Genomic DNA, 22,915 nt, shown 5'->3' with positions numbered 1-22,915 from the left:
AATCACTAAGCTGACTACAGATCTGGACGGCTGATGCTCCAGTGGTGGTGAAGAAGACTGCAGAAGGATGGATAATGCATTTTTTGGTTTTAGTACAGTAAGTGCTCCTGCCTTTGGTAGACTACGCCATTAATCATCATTAAAACAAGCCTGAGCACAGAGGTCATTCACAAAGCACAGCATCTGCAAGTGAGGCAGGATTTAACCATTGCTTAAAGCACTGCTGAGCTTGGATGATGCTGCCATTCATTTTTGTACTGTGTGAGCGAGGCTACTACACCCTGTGCATGCAGAAAACATGAGCAGCACTGGAACTGAGTATGTGCCCGCACCTCAGCTTTGGGCTCCACGTTTATTCTGAAGTTTGTCAGTATGATGTTAAAAAATTGATAAAGTCCCATGTAGGTTTCCTCAGAGTCACTGCCCTAGCATGACCCTAATTCATTTGAAACCGGCTGATACTGCAGTTGTGTGATGGGTTTGCTCATGTAATTACACCTCAGCATTCATTCCAGCTCTTCTAGTGCCTTAATTTGAACAAAATGGAGTAATTTGGCACTTTGCTTTGGTGACAGTGGGAGGCGAAAAATTCGCTGCTTTCTGTGAACCTCTTGAAAAAATGTAGAACCAGCATTTCACTTCCACTTCTTAGTTTGAACATTTCTAAACCTGCTGGTGGTGAGTAAGTCTCAAATACCATATTGTGGAAATACTAAAACTTTCCATTCGCAGCAGTATACAAGAAAGAATTGTTTTCAATTAAAACCACTAAATTATCCTAACAAATAGACTTATGTATATTATCTCCTCTTCAGGAGATCATGTAATTTAAGATTCCCAGCTGTATGTAGAGGTTATGGAAAATGAACTTGTGTGCTACTAAACAGTTAAAACTGTTTTCTTCTGTTGAATACTGTGAAGAAGTATCACAATTTTCCCTCAGTGTATCCAGCTGGTACAGCTAGTTTCTAAGTATGTATCCAAATTATAAATATATTAAACAACAATTTATGGTCCAGTCCTTTAATTTCACAGGATATTATGAGATCAGGAACTTCAAGAGATATCAAAGGCACAAGGCAGATATAATCCTAGTTTTCTCTTAACTGGAAATTGCCTTAATTATCCAACAGTGTCTGAACACAGTATTCTCAGGATTCTATTTAATTGTGTTTAGTTGTGGACCACAAAGGGACTTCTCTCAATCACTTCAATATTCATGGTCCTGCCCTTACAGTACATGGCCCTTGAAGCCCACAGGAGTGCAGGCAAATTCTAAGGCTGATCATAAGATGTTTCTTGAATGTTAAAAATTTATTTGTACAATGATTACTGCCTCCATTGATGTTTTCAGGATAGCACTTCAAAAAGCCTTAGAGGAATATCACAGCCCATCAGGAATATCAATAATATATTTTTTCTCTCATGGGAACATTACACTACCTGAACACATTTCATTATCTAGCAATAGGGAATCAGTGATTTTAGTAGGGACTAATGGAACAGTAATTAGAACAAAATCCAGTTTTAGGGACTTTTCAGTCATTTACTTAAGATACACAGTATGGTTTGATATTAGGTCTAAGCATTAATGAAGTACATAGCCCCTTCTCATTCATCATATCCATCCCTCCCTTTAACTTCTCTAGTTTCAGAAGGAAGGTACAGTGTTCCCAGTTTCCCATTCCCATCCCCATTCCCACTTCCCATTCCCTGTTCCAAATCCCCCATTCCTAGTTCCCATTCCAAGTTCCCAGCAACTAGCTCCTGGTTTGTGAGTTTTTTCCATTGTTAACCCCATCTTATTATGTAAAGTTGGTGCTAGCAAGAACTTTTCTTGACAACTTTTTATTCTAATTGTGTCCCCTCTCTCCTTGAATGTCATCCCACTTGCAAGAAAAATGGCAATTAATACAACAGTGGAAAATAACAACACTGTCTCTTCAAACAGTTCAGTAGTTTACCACCAGTAATTGGCTCTTCACTGCAGGACAGTATCATAATTTTAATTGTGAGTTTTCAACCATGGCAAATAATGCAGGTCTTCATAGATACATTAATAAAAGTTTGCTGCTCCTTTATGAATTCCTGTATATCTAAACTATCAGCTTTCCAAATAACTGAAACTTCAAGCATGCACACCACACTCAGATTTTTTTTTTTTTTTCCACTGAATGAAAGATTTGCTTTTTACGTGAAACTACTCAGGTCATAGGTTTTACAAAACACCTCCAAAACGCAGGAAGAAAAAAAAACAAACCCAACTAAGTTATTTCAACTCAAGTGAATGACCTAAAATTTTTTAGGTCATTAGTATGTATTACTAATTAGTATTCAGTCATTAGTATTGCAAATTAGTATTCAGTAGGTTTTACCACTGTATTATGCAAAATGACTCCCCTTTAAATATGTATAATTGAGCCCACATTTCAAGGCTAAGGTCCTCATATAATAAACTATTACACTTTCAAAGAGTGTGAAGTTAAGTAACCAGAACATTTAGTAACCAGAACATTTATAATGTACATTCACAGTGTACAATAGTTCTATGCTAAGGTAATCAGCTGGAACAAATGGGAGCTATTGCAGTATAAAACTCTAGAAAAGCTGTGATTAATCAGATATAGGTTCCTTTGACATGTAACTATATTATTTGCATAAATAGAGGCATGGGTATTCAAAATCATGGCTCAAGAAAAGAAGTGAGACCACTGAAAGAAAAAAGTTGCAATTTAGCCCCAAAATGATCATTTCCCCCTAAACAGAGCTACTGCTGATCAAGAGAAGACTATATGCTTCTGTGGCTACTCCAATGCTTTTCTGTTCATAACATCATTATGTGTCAAGATCAGACACAAGCATTTTGATGTGAGGAAAGAGAAGAGAAAGAAATGGGGAGGATAAAGAAGAAGGAGGAGGAGAAAATGAAAAATTTAGCAACAGAAAAGTGAATTTGCACTGCAATTCCACCAACCCACAGAATTTTCATTAACTTTTTTTTTTTTTTCAATGTCATCCACTTACCAACATCGGGATCAGTTGCTTGGACTCTTGTTAACAAAGCTTTAGTGGCTGTGTTCTCATAAACACAGGCAGTGTAGTGGTCAGATGAAAAGACTGGTGGATTATCATTAACATCTTCTAAAATAAGATGGATTTCTGACTGGCAAAACCTGCCACCACCATCAGTGGCTCGGGCAACCAAGTTGTATGCAGGGATTTTCTCTCGGTCAAGAGGGGCCAGAGATTTCAGCTCACCTGAAATGATTTAAAAGCAGCAGTTATCATATTATTGTAGAAACATCACTAATTCTAGACAGCCTGAGTGTCTCAAAACCATGCGTTCCACAGGAATAGGAAAGAGAAAAAAAAACTAACATTGCTTATTCCAACAAACAGATTAAAAACTCACATCAGTGTCACTTCCCCTTCCTCTTTACCCAAAAAAGTGAGGTGTCAACATGAGTGCAGGAATGACAAGCCATTCATGTGGGTTTAACAGCAGCCTACGGCTTCACCCATATGAACACCACCATGTTTTTCCAAGTCTGTCTTTCTGTCACTCTCAAGATTTACAGACTCCTTAACACAGAAACATTTCCTTTTTCGCAGTACCGGTTGTGATATGACAAAGAGCAATTGTTTTAAATTAAAAGAGGGTAGATTTAGATTAGATATAAGGGAAGACATATTTATGATAAGGGTGGTGAAACAGAGTCACTGGCACAGCCCCAGAAACCTTAACTGGATGGGTCTATGATCAACATGATCTATTTGAAAATGAATGTGCATATGGAAAGGGGTTTGGCCTAGATGACATTCAAAGTTCTCTTCCAGCCCAAAATATTCTGTAGTTCTATGATAAAGCTCTGATCTAACTTGAAGTTTGTAGGGAAAGAAAAGGATGGATATCCACTGTTTTGGTTATAACATCCAACCTGGCCAATAAAGATGTCCCTCTTTCTCCCTCCTGTCACCACTGTTCAAATGGTCACCCACATCTGCCACAACTGGAACAACTGGCTGACAGCCAGGTGTAACCTAACTCTATTTAAGGAAACTAGTACCCAGATGTAGAGGGGTTAAGGCTATTCAGAAACATTTGGTTGTCTTACCATTTTCTGGATCTAAGAAAAACTTATTGTTCCCCGAGCCATAAAGAGAATAGCGAATTTCACCATTGGACCCAATGTCAGCATCTTTAGCGCTGATTTTGAGAATTACTTTGTTTGGTGGAATGTCTTCAGGAAACAGTGCTGTGTATGCAACCTAGAGTCAAAAACAGATATGTAAGTTATGCTGTAGGAGTATTTTACAGTCTTTGAACAAGCCTTTTTGAAAAACTATTTGTAGTGCATCTTTCTATACAGGAAACAATTTTCCTTTACACAACACATTCCTAGAAATTCAAATCACTGTTAAGCTTTGAGGTGTCACAGAAACAATGCCAAATGATGACAGTGAATAGGGCTCATCTTAGGTGCTTAATGCAATACCATTTTGTATCCTCTGTTTATTCCATTGACACCTACAAAATGAAAATCTTGATGAGTGTGCTAACAGAAACAATTGTTTTTATCACCTCATCCAGCAGTTTTGAGGGAAATACAGATTGTGATTCCCCAGAGTGGTAGAGTGGTTCTTGCAATAAGATTAATCCAACACTGAATTATAATGTGACAATGGGAATTACATGAGTATGTGCATGCACATATACACATACACACACATATATATAAATTTTCTGTGAGTAATACCGTTAAGGAACTCTGGGTTTTATCCTGTTTTTAATTTCACACAGACCTTTCTATTGCACTAATATCAATTCCCTGGATTGCCTTTCCACAGAATACAAGACAGCTAGCACTCTGAAAGCTGTGGTCAGGCCACACTGCATGCATTCCTGACAACAGGACAGCAAGCTACATTGTTCTGCCTTTTCCACTGGATGTCTGGTATCTGGAAAGTTGAAGAAGGCTGGAATTAAACTAGACTGATGACATTTCCACATGGGTTGTTAAGGAACACCTCATTCTTTTTTGCAGGGGAGGAGTAGCTGCCCAATGCCACCTGACAACGCATCATTTGTTGTAAAGACAACTAAGGCCACTGCATACAAGACTCCTTTAAGAGCTTTATGAGACCATTATCCTTCAATCTTGGCTTCACGTGAATGTTTTATCCTGCTTCTCTCCCAGATCACTGCAGATTCTTCCACTAAGAACATAAGGATGAAAATCAGCATTGCCTATCAATACTTCGAATACTTGCAAACGGCAAGAGACACCTGTAGGGAAAGCATTGCTCTCAACACAGCGGCCAATTGCCATGGGTGGTGTTAACTCACCTGTTCACACACTGGATTATTGTCATTAACATCAGTGACAGTCACTTCCACAGCAGCTTGGGTCACAAAGAGGCCATCTGTGGCAGTGACGTTCAGATAATAAATGTCTTGCTCTTCCCGATCCAGAGGCCTTTTAACATAAACTTTCCACTCATTCTGAACCAGTCCCAGAGCAAACTTCCCTTTGGGATTCCCTCCTGCAATAAGGTAAGCAACACACAATGAGCTGTGGTGTCCCTTCACAGCACCCACCTGGTTTAAACACAGAGACACATCACTAAGCAGCCATCATTTCTTTCACAGCTTTTGGTGCTTCCAAATTTGCAGACTCAGGAAATCTGTAATGAAATTACACTCCCTGTGTTTATTGCCCCCCAAATGCCCTGTATTAAAGTGAATGGATAACTTTCAGTGGAAAAAAAATCCATTTTAGCAGAGCTGAAGATGATCTCTTGTTCAGTTCTCCATAAGGGTAATGAAATTCAAACTGTGAACAATCAATAGTCCTCTTGGGCTGGTACAATTGTCTTTCCACTTAGTCTCGGGAGAGGATGTAATACACCGTAGCTCTTGTTACCAAGACAATTTCATTAGCTGTTGATTATGCAATCAAGGACTGGAAGTGGGTTCCATTAAGGAATCCTCTAATGAAAGCTTTATCATACAGCTGCACCATTCATGTGCTTATTAAAATTCTAGCTTTTAAAAAAGTTTACATGACACAGGAAGACACGTTAGTACTAAATAGTCCTAACAAGAGGTCATTTGAGGAACAGTTGGAAGGTAAGCAGTACAAATAGATCAAATGTATCCAAGACTGAACGCTGGTGAAAGGTGCGCAAGAGATAAAGCAGAAGAGTTTTTTACCATGCCGTAACACTGACATTGAATCTGGCTATGTTGCTCTTCCAAATCATTAAATTGCCTGGTGACAAAAAGAGGTTGGGAGACTGAAAGTTTTGGTCCACATCATCTTCAGGGGGAAGGGAAGGGAAGGGAAGGGAAGGGAAGGGAAGGGAAGGGAAGGGAAGGGAAGGGAAGGGAAGGGAAGGGAAGGGAAGGGAAGGGAAGGGAAGGGAAGGGAAGGGAAGGGAAGGGAAGGGAAGGGAAGGGAAGGGAAGGGAAGGGAAGGGAAGGGAAGGGAAGGGAAGGGAAGGGAAGGGAAGGGAAGGGAAGGGAAGGGAAGGGAAGGGAAGGGAATGTCACATACGGAAGTGTGCAACAATTATGGTGGGCACAATCGTTAAAGTGTCTAACAATTATTTACTCTTTTATCTGAAATGTTACAGTCTCCTGCCTGGTGTATGAAGAAATCACCTTCAATTATCTTTCTGTGCATCTGATCCAAACCTCCTGCCAGAGAGGATTTTACCAGATAGTAAAATCCTTTAAACCAATGTTAGGACTTTACTTTGCTAGTCAGCTAAGCCCCATACAGCTTCTTGCTCATTTCCTCCCAAGTGGGAATGGGAGGAGAATCTGAAGGGTAAAAGTAAGAAAATTCATGAGTTGAGATAAAGACAGTTAAACAGGAAAAGCAAAAACTCTGTGTATAAGCAAAAGAAAAAAGAATTCATGTCAGGTGTTCAGCCATCTCCAAGAAAGCAGGACTTTGTCACCTTGCCAGTTACTTGGGAAGACAAATGCCATTAACTATGAACATCTCCCTTTCCTCCTTCCCTCAGCTTTTATATGCTGAGCATGCTGCCATATAGAGTGGAATATCCCTGTGGTCAGTTGGGATCAGCTGTCCCAGCTGTGTCTCCTCCCAACTCCTTGTGCACCCCCACCCTCCTCACTGGTGGGTTGCCTGAGGACTAGAAAAAGCCTTGACTCTGTGTAAGATCTGCTCAGTAGGAACAAAAACATCCCTGTGACATCACAAATCCAAATCACAGCTGCATAGCAGATTCTTCTTAGAAAATTATATATACCCTAGCCAAAGCCAGTAAAGCCAGCTACCCAATCTTCTGTGCCCAGCTTGGTCTGTAAAAATTCATCTGCACATTTAATAATTTAGGATAGAACACTAGATAGAACACTCATAGCAAACTCATGTATTACAAAAAATAAGTGAGGGAATATTAAAAAGCATCATCATGCTCCACTGGCTGACCTATAATTGCAGCTAACTCACTACTAGATCTTTTCCCACCATATTAAGCTTTCTCCTATGGTCTCCATGCAGGAATTCAATCTTAGAACTACTTTCCATGTTGCTCATGTTTAAAAGTGCTATAAAACTATAAAGGGAATGCTTATTCTTTCATGTAACACATTCAAGAATGTCAAACATGCTAGTATGCATTTGCTTACAAATTAATCAGGGTTTTGACATGTGTCATGGGATCTGTACAAGCTGAATGGAAAGCCCAGGTTTGCAAACCTTCCCCTCTAGTACTTCCACTGAATGACTGCATAAGTAAGTATTAAAAAAAAAAAAAAAATCCAAGGCTGAATTTATTTGTGTTGACTCTGTTATCAGGCAACTAGTGTCTCTGATATGTTGCTTCTGTTGTCACAATTCTGTCAGTTGTCAGGGACCTTTTTGTCAAACTAACAACACAGGGGAGGTCTAAACTTGAAGTTGAGCTTGAAACCAATCAAAAAAGTCAAATGTCCATTCCATACCTTCTTTCTACATCAAAAAGCAGGAAAGAGGTCACAGGCTGTAACCTATGCCTTCTCCATTAGCTACCAATGACAAGATAGACTGGTTTCTATTTAATATGAAAACTAAGTCAGTTGAGTCAGGCTGAGCAAATCTTTCTTGTTAAGAGTCACCATTTCTGCTAGCTGTGACTGTGCCAAAAAAAGCAAGTTGTAATGAATAGGATTTCCAAAAAATTAGTCAGATAGGCATTATAATTATAAAAGGCTTTTGAAGCATACAGAGCCCTAAACTCATGTATCAAACACAGATATTTTCTCTTGATAGAAAACCACCCTTTTTGATCACAAAACCAAGCAGTTTTCCCAATGATTTCAATGATAGTCTGGAATAATCACCAGAGGATACATTGTTTAATCTGTTGTGTCATATAAACACACATTTCTCCTAAAGAGAGAACAGACTGTTGATGTGCATTACTGGCCAGATCTGAATACAATCCAGGAAAATGAGAATCTGTCCACTGACTTGAGCCTGAATGTGACTTCAAAGAAGGCAGACTCCCACTGATTGACATTAAATTCCTTCTATTCAGTTCAATGCCAACATAAAAAAAAGCTTAACTCTCTTTTATAAAAGGCTGCAATCTTTTCATAGTGAGTTTAATGTTGTAAACCATTAATAAAAGTAGTCTTAAATATTCTTATTTTGCTTCATGATATTAATCAGAGCTTTCCTGCATATAAGTCCTTTTGGAAAAGGAAATTATTAACTGTCCTGACCAACTAGGAAGCAATATGCTCAAGGTATGGGCATCCCATTGCTATGAAAAGAGGAAAGGTAAAATCTAATTAAAATCAGCTGGTGGCTTTTACGGTTAGCAGAAACACTACCTTGGAGGAATTTTAAAATCACTGTCACTTTGTTGCTAATGGAATGGCTTTTAAATCACACCTAGGAATTTGGAGAATATGTATAGAAATTGGTCCTTGGGATCTCTTTTCCTCCTCTTTACTCCACTAGAAAAGAATCAATCTGAATGACCAAGAAACCTGTGCAATAAGCAGGAATAGTGGTTTATCTGCATGTCGTTTTCATGAGCATCTCAGGATTGGCTCTTCACTGATGGAAGGAAAAGGTGGACTACAAAGTGTAAGAGATATAATGAGATATAAAACTAAAACCACCAAGAAAATATTCTTAAAAATGGAAAGGCAAAAAAATCCACACAGTGGCCTAGGAAATAATTTCCTAGTACTTATACATATGTCTTGATGCAGATCTCGTTCTGCAGTGATTAATTAACTTTTTCACTAATATATGCAAGCAGATTCAGTTTCCTAGGGGCATTCTAATTAATTAGTTTTTCACTCTGAATAATGTAGCTTTTCTAAACGGAAGCCTCCTGACTACATGTATTAATGGATTCTTTAAAATCTTTTGGCAGTTTTCTTATGTTCTACTTTGAATGTCACAACAGTGAAGTGCTAGCTACAAAAAACACTCCAGTAACTTTTTAGAAAGGCTTTGAGGCTAAAAGAATCAGCAGTATCTTTTATCTTTTGTTACTTGAAGTTTAAATACTGCTCCCTCCCTCCCTAGTCAGCAAATAGTACAAAGCCAAATCAAGCTCAAGTTGAAGTACAGAAAGAAAACAGCCAGATACAAATGAAATGCAGAGACACAGTGATCCAAAATAAACAAATCCTGACACACATCATTACTAAAGCACACACAGAGGCCATTATAGCAACTAAAAGGGAATGGAAAACTAGAAGCCAACAGTATCAGTTTTCACTGCAATGTCCCCATCTGGGAGGGGGAACTGAATATTTACTAACTTATTTATTTAGCTTCTGTCTTACATTTATGCATTTATCTAAGTACTTTCAATTCCCAGTTAGAACTCTAGGCATTTGCATTGCACAAAATCAATAGGTTTATCCTTCACTCCCACTTCAAGTTGTTACATGTTTACTCAGCTTCTGAAATGATAAATCCAATCCTCCTAGCTTTACTACCATAAAATTGCAGAAACTGTTCTTCATCTGACAACACAAGGCCTTTCCAAACACTGAAACATCCATTTCTCTAGAATTCCAGTATCTCAAATATATGATAAAAACTAACAAAACCCATGCCTTTGCTCATACTGGGCAATCAACCCAGCAAATAATCTACCATGTACAATATCACTTCTTTCCTCCAAAGCACACCGTCCATCCTGCTTGTATTCAGCTGAACCAAACCTAAAGACTGCTTTACTCCCTAGCTTTATGTGCCTGAGGAAGCTTAATTAACATCACTGAGGAACACAAAACACTTCACTGTACCAATGTCGTGGCAGCTGACATTCTTCTGGTGGTTTTTCATGGTTTGCCACTCTTAAATCTCAGTAATATCTGGCTGGGTGTAGATTGGCTAGAAGAGCTCTGGTTTTAGGCAAACTGCCTCAAATGATACAGGCAATGACCTCAAATGAGCCTTCAAAAGAAAACTACTGTACTTCCTAAGTGCATTTGTGTCATCTGCACATCCTATTGATCTTCTATTAAGATTTATCTATAGTGCTTTTGCTTTGTAAACATCTCCAGCTGCTAATGAACCACAAATAACCAAGAATAAGTGCAAAATTTTTTCCCTCACCATTAAATGCAAATGAAGGTGGACTTGACAATGGCAACGACTTGCCAGTAATCATGGAAAACAGTCATAAACAGAAGGAATCCAAGCAGAATATTTATTTATCCACCCAAATGTATTTACCCCTTTGCAAGATTGACCAGAAGACTGCAATAGGCACTTGTACTTCTCAAAAGGGCACGAAGGACTCTTCAGTGATCACATCTGTCCCGGAGTATATATTTATCTTATCCTCTAAATAATGATTTCTCCTATCTATCTATCTATCTATCTATCTATCTATCTATCTATCCATCTATCCATCTATCCATCTATCTATCTTCTATGTGCTACTTTTCTCCAGATGCATTTTCACAAAGCTATTCTTGGTGGATACATGAGAGTCTCATAATTTGTCTTCTTCCTTTTTGTTAATGTACAATTTTTTACTCAGTTTACTGTATTCACAGAAGTTTCTATGAATCAAAATGCCTCCAGAAAGCCACAGCTTTTGAATAATCATCTAGCTAATCTGATTCCACAAAATACTCAAGCGCACTTCCTGAGATCAACTTGAGGTAAAGTGTGAACAGACTATTTTTTGAGTGAAAGTACATTTTAACATGTTTTGACATTTTAATCAAAATAACCTAATTTTTCCTTGTGCATTTCCCAAGCTCAAATTATATATTCAAAGGAAGTGGAATTTCGGAGCCCATTCTGTGCTTTAGTAATCGTATAATAAAGAAGTTTTGGGCTTTGACATCTAATGTTTTCAGAAGCTAACAGAACAGCAAAATATCTGCCATATTTTGAACTGTGACAGAAACTAAGGAACAGAATGATTTCTAAATTATGAGCCACATCTGACAGTTGTTATTAAAAAGTCCAATTTTTGCTAAATTAACAGCCTAGGTACGCGAAGAAAAAACATTGTGTAACTAAAGGCATAATGCATTATAAGAGATGACTGCCAGACTTCATAACAAAACCAATGATCACAGCTAAGGGTTTTCATTTCCCATCATACTGTCCACACTGGGATCCCCAAACTCCTTCAAATATCCCAAAATCTCTAGTATGAGGCACTACTGATTTACATATGTGGGAACTGGGCCACCAGCAACTAATGCACCTTGCCCAGAGCCTCTAAATCCTGACATTTACACATAGGACTACTTTAGTCCCTACTCCTAATATCCTACAGAACATTACATTATAAACACACAGTCTGTGCAAATCTTTAAAGTGAAGCCAAAATTTCAAGTTGCAATTAACCAATGAATTTCTGGTTGCTTTGAAAATTAGGCCACTTGTGTAACACAGGCAGGCTGTGGCTAACTGGGGTGTCACACCTCTCTCTACACAAAATCTCACAGCCATTTTCATTTTGATAGCTAACAAAGGGGTAGTTCATGTATTTTGCTCCAGAGCAAAATACATGAACTATTTTCCTATTCGTTAAGTAATTTTTGCCCACAGCCTGCTTCCTACATGCAGTCTTATATATGTTGAATCCCATCCAGTGTGAAAAATGTGGATTTTTCAAATAATTTGGTTATTACTAGGTAGTTAATAATAGCTCTTGAATTGCTAAGGTTGGGGGGAGTGAAAAAGTTGTTCCCTTACAAAAGCGATTGGACAATGTGAGATGGAAGGAGAAAAGTAACTGTAGCACACATCACTCATAACATACTTACACAAAAGCCAGGCTGAATCTAGGAGAAAAGAATGATAATAAATATTACACAATAGGAAAAAGCAACGTTGCCATGCTTTGAAAAATGTATTAGCAATGTAATGAAAATTTCCTTATGCTGTATATAACAATGCATGGCAGCTAACCAGTGCTTCTAAGTATATTACTATTTCCCTGGCCAGAAATCTGTGCTGATAATAAATGGTGTTCCCTCATTCCATAATGTAAAATTCATTCGTGCCCCCCACCACTCCTCATTCCAAATACTGGTATTTCAAAATGGCTCTGGCATCCACTTTCCTGTCTGAAAAAGAAAAATGTTATTTCAAAAGAAACTTAAATGCTTGGAAGTAAAAGGATTTTTTCTGTAAGAAGAAAATTTTCCTTTTCCCTTGTTTGAAACATTAAGTCATGATGGTTTTCAAGCTGACATATCAATTATAATGGGTTGATGGCTACACTACATTGCAGTGCAGCAAATCAGGAAGCATTCAGCATTCATCTTGGAAAATTGAGAGAGCAACACAGACAGACACACACACACACACACACACACACACACACACACACACACACACACACACACTCCACTCCCTCTTTTCAGCTTTGCTTCAAATTTCATCCAAAAAAGAAAGAAATATAATTGACTCATTCACAGTGATAATTTAGCTGAAACTCTGCTAAACATTTGCCTAAAACTGGACACATGCACAGTTCTTCAGTAAGCTGGTTATGGGAAGAAAGCATGCAAGCTGTTCCTCACCTGTAATATGGTAGCTAACCTGCCGATTGACATCAGATGTGTCTTCATCCCAGGTGCTAAGAACAGCCACAACTTCCCCTGGAGGGTCGCTCTCCTTCACTGACCCTCTGTACACCTCGTGCTCAAAGACAGGTGCGTTGTCGTTTATATCTGTCACAGTAACTGAGACCAAGGTGGTTGAGGACAAGGACAAAGCTTCCCCCAGATCTGAAGCCACCACTGCAAAGGTGAAAGCAGAATCCTTTTCATGGTCCAGATCCTTCAGTGTACTGATCCAGCCACTGTTGCTATCGATGGTGAATGCTTCTGTGATCTTCTGCGGCTCCGATTCCACTGCAAGTGTGTACGTGACCTGCCCATTCGCACTCGAGTCTGCATCAACCGCTTTGACTTGCACAAGTTTTGTTCCTATAGGCATCCCTTCCATTATCACAGCATCGTAGTTAGCTGCTTCAAACACAGGCTTGTTGTCATTTACATCCAACACCTTCACCTCCACATCCACAGTCAGCACAATGTCTACTTTGTCTAACTGAATTGTGGCTGCAACTTTGAAGTGAAAGGCGGAATTTATTTCGTGGTCAAGTCTCTTATCCAATTTTATGAGCCCTGTGTCCTTCTCTATGATGAAAACCCCATCTTTGTTGTTTTCAGGTAGCTCACCATTAACTGTGCTATACAAAGCACCCTGATTGGGCAAAACATGCAGAATGTCAATAGTACTCCCTATGAGGGTGTCTTCTGCCACAGTGAAAGAATACTGGGGTTGAGAAAAAGAAGGCAAAATGGTTTCTGGTGGTAAAACATGGATGTAGACAGGAATGAGGGAATGCTTTACAGGAATGCCACCATCAATTGCTTTGACAAAGAATGACGAAACAGTGTTTTTCAGTTGGTTAAAGCTACCCTTGGTGACCATCCATCCATTATCTGGATCAATTTCAAGAAGATCAGCTACTGAAACAGAGGCTTCACTATACAGAGAATAGATAATTCTAGAATTGGCTCCATCATCTGGATCTACCGCTTGAACTTGGGTCACCAAGTAACCTTTCCCAACATCTGCTTTGACACTTGCTCTGTATTCAACTGCCATAAATTTGGGGGCATTGTCATTCTCATCCACTACTATCACTCTTACTGTGCAAAATGTAGTCCTGCCACCTCCATCAAGGGCTCTCAAGAATATATCAATATCACTTTCTAGCGGGTTCTCACGGTCTAACCTCTCAGTTGTCATAATCTGCCCATTTGCATCAATCAAAAATCGGTCCTTGGCAAAGTCATTTATTATGGAGTAGCTGATCTGGCCATATACACCTGAATCCCCATCTGTTGCCTTCACATGGATTACCTTCGTTCCAGGAGCAGCGTTTTCTCTAACCTCTGCAACATAAATGCTCTGTGAAAACACAGGGCTGTAGAGGTTGGCCCCAAGGATCTGAATGTGCACCTGGGCCGTGCTGGTGAACAGCCCGTCTGACACAGAGACGTTCAGGCTGTACATGGGCTCCATCCTCTGCTTGCGATGGTTGGAAAGGGTGATAACACCACTCCTGCTGTCCATAATGAAACTGGTCCGATCATTTCCTGATAGGATGCTGTACTCCAGTCTGTCAAAATCAGAGCTGTCGGCATCAGAAGCTTGGACACAAGTCACAAAATGACCCCGAGGCGCCAGTTCGCTCACATATGATTCATATATTAACTGGTTAAAAACTGGAGGGTTGTCATTCATATCTGTTATTGAGATACTAACAAGAACCTCGCTGCTCAGAGGTGGGAACCCATTATCAGTTGCTCTGACTTTCAAGCTGCACTGTTGTATGAGTTCGTGATCCAGCATTCGGGCTGTCAAAATTAGGCCACTGCTGCTGTCTATATGGAAATAGTCAGTGCTGTTAAAGGTGTCCTGGACTATCTGATACTGTACAATCTTGTTATTGTCAGAGTCAGCATCAGTAGCAACAACCTGCAGCACAGGAGTCCCAATCAAAGAAGCTTCAGACAGAGTAGCATTATAAGCTGACTGATCAAAAACCGGAGGGTTATCGTTAACGTCATTAACGATCAAGTCCACAGTGACCTCAGCGCGAGCACCAGTGAGAGCATCGCTGGCTCGCACCATCAGCTTGAAAAGAGAGTTTATTTCATAGTCCAGTGGGCTGATGACACTCAGAACTCCAGTATCAAAGTCAATATTAAACTGGTTGTAGGGATCTCCATCAACAATGATATAAATGATACCCTGGCCTTCTGGACTGGTTGCATTTATGCTTAAAATTGGCATGTGCATTTCTACATCTTCATTCACGGAAGCTGTATAGAAGGGCTTGTCAAACACAGGCATTGCTTTGTTAACAATAGTAATGGGGAGCTCTACGGATGTAGACAACGATGGGTTACCACCATCTTTGGCAAGAATGACAACCAAGTATTCTATATTAGACAAATCGGAATTGAAGGCTTCTTTTAAAGTGACGCTGCCAGATCCTCTATCAATTTCAAAATGTCCATAGTCTTCCTTCAGCAGGTATGACACCTCGCCATTGTCACCCTTGTCTTTATCAATAGCTGTCACTCGGTATATCAGGGTACCAGGTTCAGCATCGACCTGCACAGCAGCGTAGTATGGAAGCCCTACAAACACTGGAGCATTGTCATTTATGTCCTCAATGTAAACTCTGACCACGACTCGAGCAACACGGAGGTGATCTAGCTCACGGCTTGCTTCCACCACCAACTCATACAGCTCCTGCTCCTCTCGGTCAAAGGGGATGCCAGTGGTCTGAATGACGCCTGAGGTGGATTTGATTTTAAATTTGTTTCCTGGATTTAATATGCTGTATTTCAAAGGCTCGTTGAGGCGGTTGCCAACAGCATTCACCACAGCGATCTTTGTGATATTGGTGCTGTTTTCTGATATAGAAGTGGAATAAAAATTTTGTGTGAAATGGAGCCCACTATCCATAGCTTCTTTTACCATTACTGTCACCATAGCAGTGCTATAAAATTTCCCATCAGATACTCTTACTATTAGCATATAATGGTCTTTGGAGAGACTATTGTTTTTAATGGTGAGTACCCCTGTGCTTGAGTCAATTAAAAAATGGTCCATATTGCCTTCAATTATACTAAATGTTAGTTCTGGAGGGATCTCTGAATCTGGGTCTGAAGCTTTGACTTTGAGAACCTCAACACCAATATACGTGGGCAGGAGCAAGACTGTCTCAAACACAGTCTGGCTGAAGACTGGTGGGTTGTCATTGACATCAGTTACCTCAATGGTCACCTCAACTGGGCTTTCTGCTGTAAGCTGCGGGTTCCCACTGTCTCTAACATGAACATGGAAATGGAAGTGGGCTATCGTTTCATGATCTAAATTTGCAATTGTTCTGATTGCACCTGTGCTGGAATCTACTGTGAAATACTTTTTTGCAGTTGATTCAACAATCTGGTAGACAAGCAAAGCGTTCTGGTTGCTGTCAGCATCGGTGGCACGTATCACGAGGGGACTGTTACTTGCACTCCGGACCACGCTGTTCACAGGAGCAGCTTCACTTATGCTGCCCGAGTACTCAGAGAAGAGAAAAACTGGTGGGTTGTCATTTTCATCAACAATCTGAATGTTCACAGTGGCATTTGATGCCATGCCTGCCATATTTGTTGCCTGTACAATGAGCTGGTAGGAGGAAGCATGTTCATAATCAAGGGCCTTTTGACTGGTGATGACTCCAGAGTATGGGTTTATGGTGAAGACTCCATCAACATTGCCATCTTTAACCTCATAAACTAATGTGGACTGACTGATTGCAGAGAGGGAAATGACAGAAGTACCAATATCCACATTTTCATTAACCTCTGCTTGGTATTCTTTTAGAGTGAATTTGGGGTGGGAGTTATCTGCCATTGTCACAGATATCCGCACAATTGCTGTTGCAGACAGTGCTGGAGAACCTTGATCAGTCACTTTGACTGACAAAACAAACTGTCCCATTGTGGTTAAGTCTGGCTCCTTGAGTAATGTAATGATGCCTAAAACTGGCTCAATCTTGAATGTATTTCCCGTGTTTCCTAAAACAAAAATATTGAATGAGATTAGAAATGAAATAGGACTCACTTTATGATAATTTAAACCAGGAGTAACAAGCTGCCTTTTTAAAGGCTGTTACTTAAATAAAAAAATTAAAAAAAACCCCAGTGTAACAGTATTCTGAAGTCCCTTCCAGCCTTCCTTTCTGCTAATTAGTGAGCTCAGTAGACAGTATAGGTATTCAAAGCATCAGAATCTCAGGTGTTGCTACCTCTATATCTTGATTCTCAGTACCAGCATCACAGCAAGAACTGCGTGCACATTACTCCTACTGAAGTAACGAAAAGCATCCCTAAATTACAGAAATTAGTCAAATACATGTACACCTAAGGCAAAGAAATGAGATCAGAGGCTAACAAGCCAATTACATGACTAATGGATAACAACTCAGCCTCCTAATTGAATGGGATATTAAGAAACCATACAGGAGATTACAGTACTTCAAGACTCAAAGAACTGAATATAAAAAGGTTAAGGCGGCATTTAGAAAAAATAAAACAGAGCAAATAGCATAGAAAAGAGATTCAAGCGTCTTGTGGCACAAAGTTTTCTCATATGATCTCTGAGGAGGATGAATCCAGATGAATGAGATTTAGCAGAAAATGTCATGAAATGCCTGTTACAACATGAAAGCACAGATATCACTGACTGCAAAAAGGTGAAAACAGTAAGTTTGGATCAGAGAACTTTTTGGGGGCCTTATTTATTTCTGGTCTTTTTGCCAATCTCTTGCAAATTCAAAAACTTTCTGTATGTAATTTGCAATCCTTATTTTGCTCTTTTACTTAGTGCTTGCTTGAAGTAAGTCTGTATGCTCATATATGCCATGTATGTATGCAGCATACATACATGGCATATATGAGCATACAGACTCTTTCTGATTTTGATTCTATATACAAACAGCATATACTGAGTTACAGCAATTTCAATCACTATACCATGTTCCCTCTATTGTAATTCACATCTTCTAATCTAGAACTGCTTCTAATCTATGGTCAAGCATCCATTCAAGGCTAGGAGAGAAATATATCTCAGGCGATACACAAGAGGGTTTTTTTAAAAGTGATTGTTACAGGTGCTGCACACAGAGCAAGAAATGTATTAAGTTGTAGCTGAAATGCCTAAATATATGTAATCCTAAATGAAGTGAGGTAATGTGAACTATTTTTAAGATGTGATTCTCTATCTGTTGTGAATTCTGGAGGCTAATTTAAGCTATATGCTACTCTATGTAGTTCAATAGTGGTAGTGGCTTTTTATTTATAGCCTTCCTTCCAGATCAGTAAAGTTTACTATACTAGCTAAGCCAAAAATGGTGCTATTCACCCAGGAGGTGAGATTCTTCCAGAGCTACAAATTCTCATAAAAATAACGGTATCTGTCACATTTACAGACACTACAAATACTGCTGTTATTTTGTCAGTGCTTGCTAATACAAATAATTTTGAGCCACTGACTGCCTCCTACAAGGCAAGAGCTGGTTCTTCTCCTTTAGGAATTTCTTATGAAATTACACAAAAACTACTTTCTTTACCAATTGCTCTCTTCAGAGCAACATAAGATGAGGTGAGTAATTCCCCTGAATCAAAGGGCTGTGTACAATTTGAATTCTGCAGTTAAAATCAATATCCTCAACTGCACATAGAAACTACAGCAGTAGAATACTGAATTTTGATGCACCTGAGATTGGGACATCTATAGATAATGAAACTAGAGGAGTGTGAGGCTTACACTCACAGTAAATGGAAGTTTGAGATCTGACATTGCAGAGAGAGCTCATGATGAAACAGAAACAGGTTGTAATGAAAAAAGGAGTCTCTAGAAATCATCTAATAGCTAAAGCATCTTTTCTAATAATAATATTTTCCTGCCTGCAGCATGTAGGATTCTATTACCAGTGAAACTGGAACTACACTCCTTAGATGTCAGGATGCTCTTTACATTGTGGTGGCACCTCTAGATGGTTTGGAACCCATAATAGTAATAAAGCGTCAAGAAAAAACTGGGAATGGTCTTGAAAAACATTGCCCCAGGAACCTGGTCTAGTCTGCTCAGAATTTGTACCATACGGACAGTGTTTTCCTGTCTGGGCAGGTATAAGATTGCTCCAAATTTTAGTCAAAATCCACTGGAGAATGCTCAGAAATAATTGCTAAGAACAAACACAGTACATAAAGGAAATATTTGCTTTGGAGTGCTAACATCTTCCTCATTCTAAGTTCAACACTTTCAGCTGCAAAGGACTTCACCTTCTGGTTTGCTGAAAGTAGTCTCCTTCCACAGAGCACACAAGATAACAAACAGATACAAACGTTCCTTGGGTCTTCTCAAAACTTCTGGTTATATCATCTTAATTTAAGGTGTGAGCTTGAATTATATTAAGCTAAACCAGTATGAGATGGTGTAGATATTCTTGTTTCATTAGTTATTTGTCATTTAGCCTGCTCCTAATTGACATAAGCTATCCTAGGTGGTAAGACTTTATAATAATATAGGGATAAATAATGATCCAGTAGGATCAGAGCCTAATGCTGGGAAAAGCTTGAGATCTGCCTAATATGGGTATAATCTGAAGTACCTGTGACTTCTTTTTATGGAAATAAAAGTTTCAAGTTTCACTAGTATTACAGTGGAAAGATTAATATTATGAATAAAATCCCCTAAGTAGAAATTAAATATTAAAAAATTCTGAGGTTACAAATTTCTAGTTCTTTCTCTCTTTTTCCAGGCATCCCCCTCTTATATATCTGTCAATGGTTTATCTCAAAGATAATTTTTAACTTCAGATTCATGTGACCCAGAGAAACTTACATTCACTTGCACATGTGTCAGAGATAATGCAAATGTTTTACTACTGTGGAATGCTTTGGCTGGTACAGATTATGTGCTGAATGTAAATATTCAGAATTTAACTGCAAAAGCAATTTTCATCTAGTATTATCATGCTCTCCTTAGTTTCAAGAGACCTTGTGCCATTAAAATGCCATGGCAGAAGTTTTAGCATAGCCCTGTTCTTAGTCTCTGTGCTCCTCTTGTCCAAATACTGGCAAAGATTTCAGGACATACCAGCTGTTGTGGCATTTTTTTATGGAGGATCCACTGTACACTAATCTGAAACCAGAACCTTAAAAACAAGTCACTGGCTGCAGTTTTGGATAACTACTGTGATGGCTTTGACCCAGTGACTTAGAGGTAAGAGGCTCTGTAGCCATCTGGTGAAAATGAACCAGTCACAGCATAACCAAATGGCTGGACTGGAAAGGGACCATTGGAGAGCATCTGGTCCAGACATCCTGCTAAAGCAGGTTCACCTACAGCAGGTTGCACAGGATTCTGTGGGGTTCTGAACATCTCCAGAGAAGGAGACTCCATAACCTCTCATGGGCAACCTTTTCCAGAATGATTTCGTTCTGACAGGTTTTGGGTATAGTAACTTCAAAATAAAATTTAAAAAAACCCCAACAAAACAACAAGAAGAGGTCTCCTTTGCCCATCTGTACAGGAGAAAGTAGACCAAAGAAGCTGAATTGTGTGTCAACACAGATGACCATCACATCACTGTTCTGTGTCTGGCATAATCCACGATATTTCATTTTTGGCCTCTGTCCTAACCTGCTTCAATAGTATAAATAAGCTCTGCATTTTCTCCTTTGTCTTTGTCCAGAGCTGTGACCTGCAACACTGCTGATCCAACTGCTGCTGATTCAAACACCGAGGCTTCATACAATGGGCTGGTGAAGTAGGGACTGTGGTCATTGGAGTCTTCCACATTTATGATGACTCTGGCCAGGTTTCTTCTATAAGGGAATTCTTGATCTCGGACCTATAGAACAAATGCACAACACACAGTTTGACAGTCGTCTAGTAAGACTTCACAAATATTACACATCTGAGTCTGAATACTACTTTCAGTTCTATTTAATACAAAGTAGTACAGAAATCCATTTGTCCCAAAGAACAGTCTGAAATACATTCACACACGGGATGCCAGATACTAAAAGCAAGGAAACAGGAAAGAGCTTAGAGACTTCTTTTTTTCCACTTGTGAAAAAATGTGTTTCAACTAACCATCATGATGTGAATTTTTGAAGTGGCAACCACATGAGATTTTAGATTTTGGTTGAAGTTTGCAAAAATTTCCTTTTTTATTCATACTTGTTGAATAATCATGCCTCTGTCTTGCCATTGCCTTCTTTACAGCATATAGGCATTCATCATTATATATGATCATATCAAAAGTAGATGATCATATCAACAGTAAACAGAGCAGGAATCACTTTATGAAGTGCTGGTAACTGCCAACAGAGGTGTAAGTTACCACACCTGTCTCAACTCCATCCAAAATATCTCAGCATTGCTTCTTCACTGATAATCCTGCCACCACTATCTCCCCAAAATTCTTGTTCTTCTTAAACAGAGGAAAAGACCTATTGTATCAGGTGAAGATCAAAACCAAGCAGCAGGGAATTACCTCGCTTGGCCATTTGTTTCTGTTAGTTTATAGCTAGTTTGCTTGTCTGCTAGTCTGCAGTCCATTCCTTAGTCTGCTTGCCAAAGGACTTGCCACATTTTACTGTGAGTGGAGACCACGCTCAGCTCCTTGCTGCATCTCACAGCAGCTTTTTGCATCCTAGGGTGCCCTGCCAAAGCTGCCCCTGTACCTAACACACCATGAGTAGTACCTTAGAAGGCCTCTGCTGCAGAAGTCTTAAGTGGTTAAAGAAAATAGTGGACTCCAATGTTTAAACTAACACAGGGTGGGGTTTTTTTTGTTTGCTCGTTTTTTAAAAATTATGTCTGTGATATACAATCTCCACTTGAAAACAGACAGATTTATGTTCTATAGTCTAGACACATCAAGGAAAATCTGGTAATTAACTCCTTTCTGCATACGCAAAGATTTCGGAATATAGATAAAAGAAAACTATTTTGTATATCAATAGTTTATATACTGAAATAAGTCCATAAAAGTAAGCTATAAATGAGGTTTTTATTCAGAAAGGCTGTAGCATTCTCCATGGCAAGAAAGCAGTTATCTCCCTGTGAATAACTTCAGCCTCACTTCAGAAACTCTGGAAATTACCTTGAAGGAGAGGACCAGATGCCAAGAGATTAAATAATTACCTGCTTGCTCTCCCTTGAGATAGAGAATCATATCATATTCCATACAATGGATTCACAATAAGGTTTCCCAAAAAGCCGAAATAAAAACTGTGAAATAAATACACAGCGGGGCAGGCACGATTAATTTAGTGGCTATTTATTGTGTTGAGTCCTTCACTCAAGTGAAGCCTGCTCCATGCATGTCCCTGAAGCAGCCACAACTGTGACCAGACCCAAGGGAATGCTGCATTCTCACCATGACATTAAGGATGTGCTTATCTTGAGCTTCGTGGTCTAATCTCTCAGCTGTATAGAGAACCCCGGTGTTGGGATCAATTCTGAATTTCCTCATGCTGACTGTATCGATGCTGCTGTGAATAGTGTAGCTGAGCTTATGCTTTTCGTCTCTGTCTATAGCTTCAATCTGTAGAATTTCAGTATCAGGGAGGATGTCCTCTGAAATGGTGACATCGTAACTTGGCTGAGAGAATTCTGGGCCATTATCGTTGTTATCCAGCACTTTGATAAGCACCTACAGTTAATAAAAAAAAGAAATTTGAAGTTATTGAAGTCCAGTCAGACTACTGATTAAGCACCTAGAGAAATGCAATTTACTTTGAATGGCTGAAGATGTTATGCTGCTGCATGGTGGGACTGAGAAACATTATTTAATATTA

The 22,915-nt window shown here is 39.2% G+C and overlaps 1 protein-coding gene across 13 annotated transcripts in view; it reads right to left on the bottom strand.

Moving 5' to 3' along the window:
* The window catches only part of FAT3 (FAT atypical cadherin 3), a 396,171-nt gene that overhangs the window by 64,639 nt on the left and 308,617 nt on the right, over window positions 1–22,915 (bottom strand). For all 13 annotated transcript variants that reach the window (XM_021544996.3, XM_085574877.1, XM_085574896.1 and 10 more), the window contains 6 exons: window positions 22,495–22,770; window positions 20,748–20,958; window positions 13,043–17,116; window positions 5,348–5,544; window positions 4,116–4,269; window positions 3,025–3,258 (listed from right to left, as the gene is read on the bottom strand). In XM_021544996.3, the coding sequence (XP_021400671.3) occupies window positions 3,025–3,258; window positions 4,116–4,269; window positions 5,348–5,544; window positions 13,043–17,116; window positions 20,748–20,958; window positions 22,495–22,770 (5,146 nt within the window). The remainder of the gene's footprint in view (window positions 1–3,024; window positions 3,259–4,115; window positions 4,270–5,347; window positions 5,545–13,042; window positions 17,117–20,747; window positions 20,959–22,494; window positions 22,771–22,915) is intronic.

The sequence above is a fragment of the Lonchura striata genome, chromosome 1, assembly GCF_050655825.1.
Source record: "Lonchura striata isolate lonStrDom1 chromosome 1, ASM5065582v1, whole genome shotgun sequence".
In the NCBI taxonomy this organism is placed as follows: Eukaryota; Metazoa; Chordata; class Aves; order Passeriformes; family Estrildidae; genus Lonchura; species Lonchura striata.
This window is presented reverse-complemented; position numbering and strand designations above follow the sequence as displayed.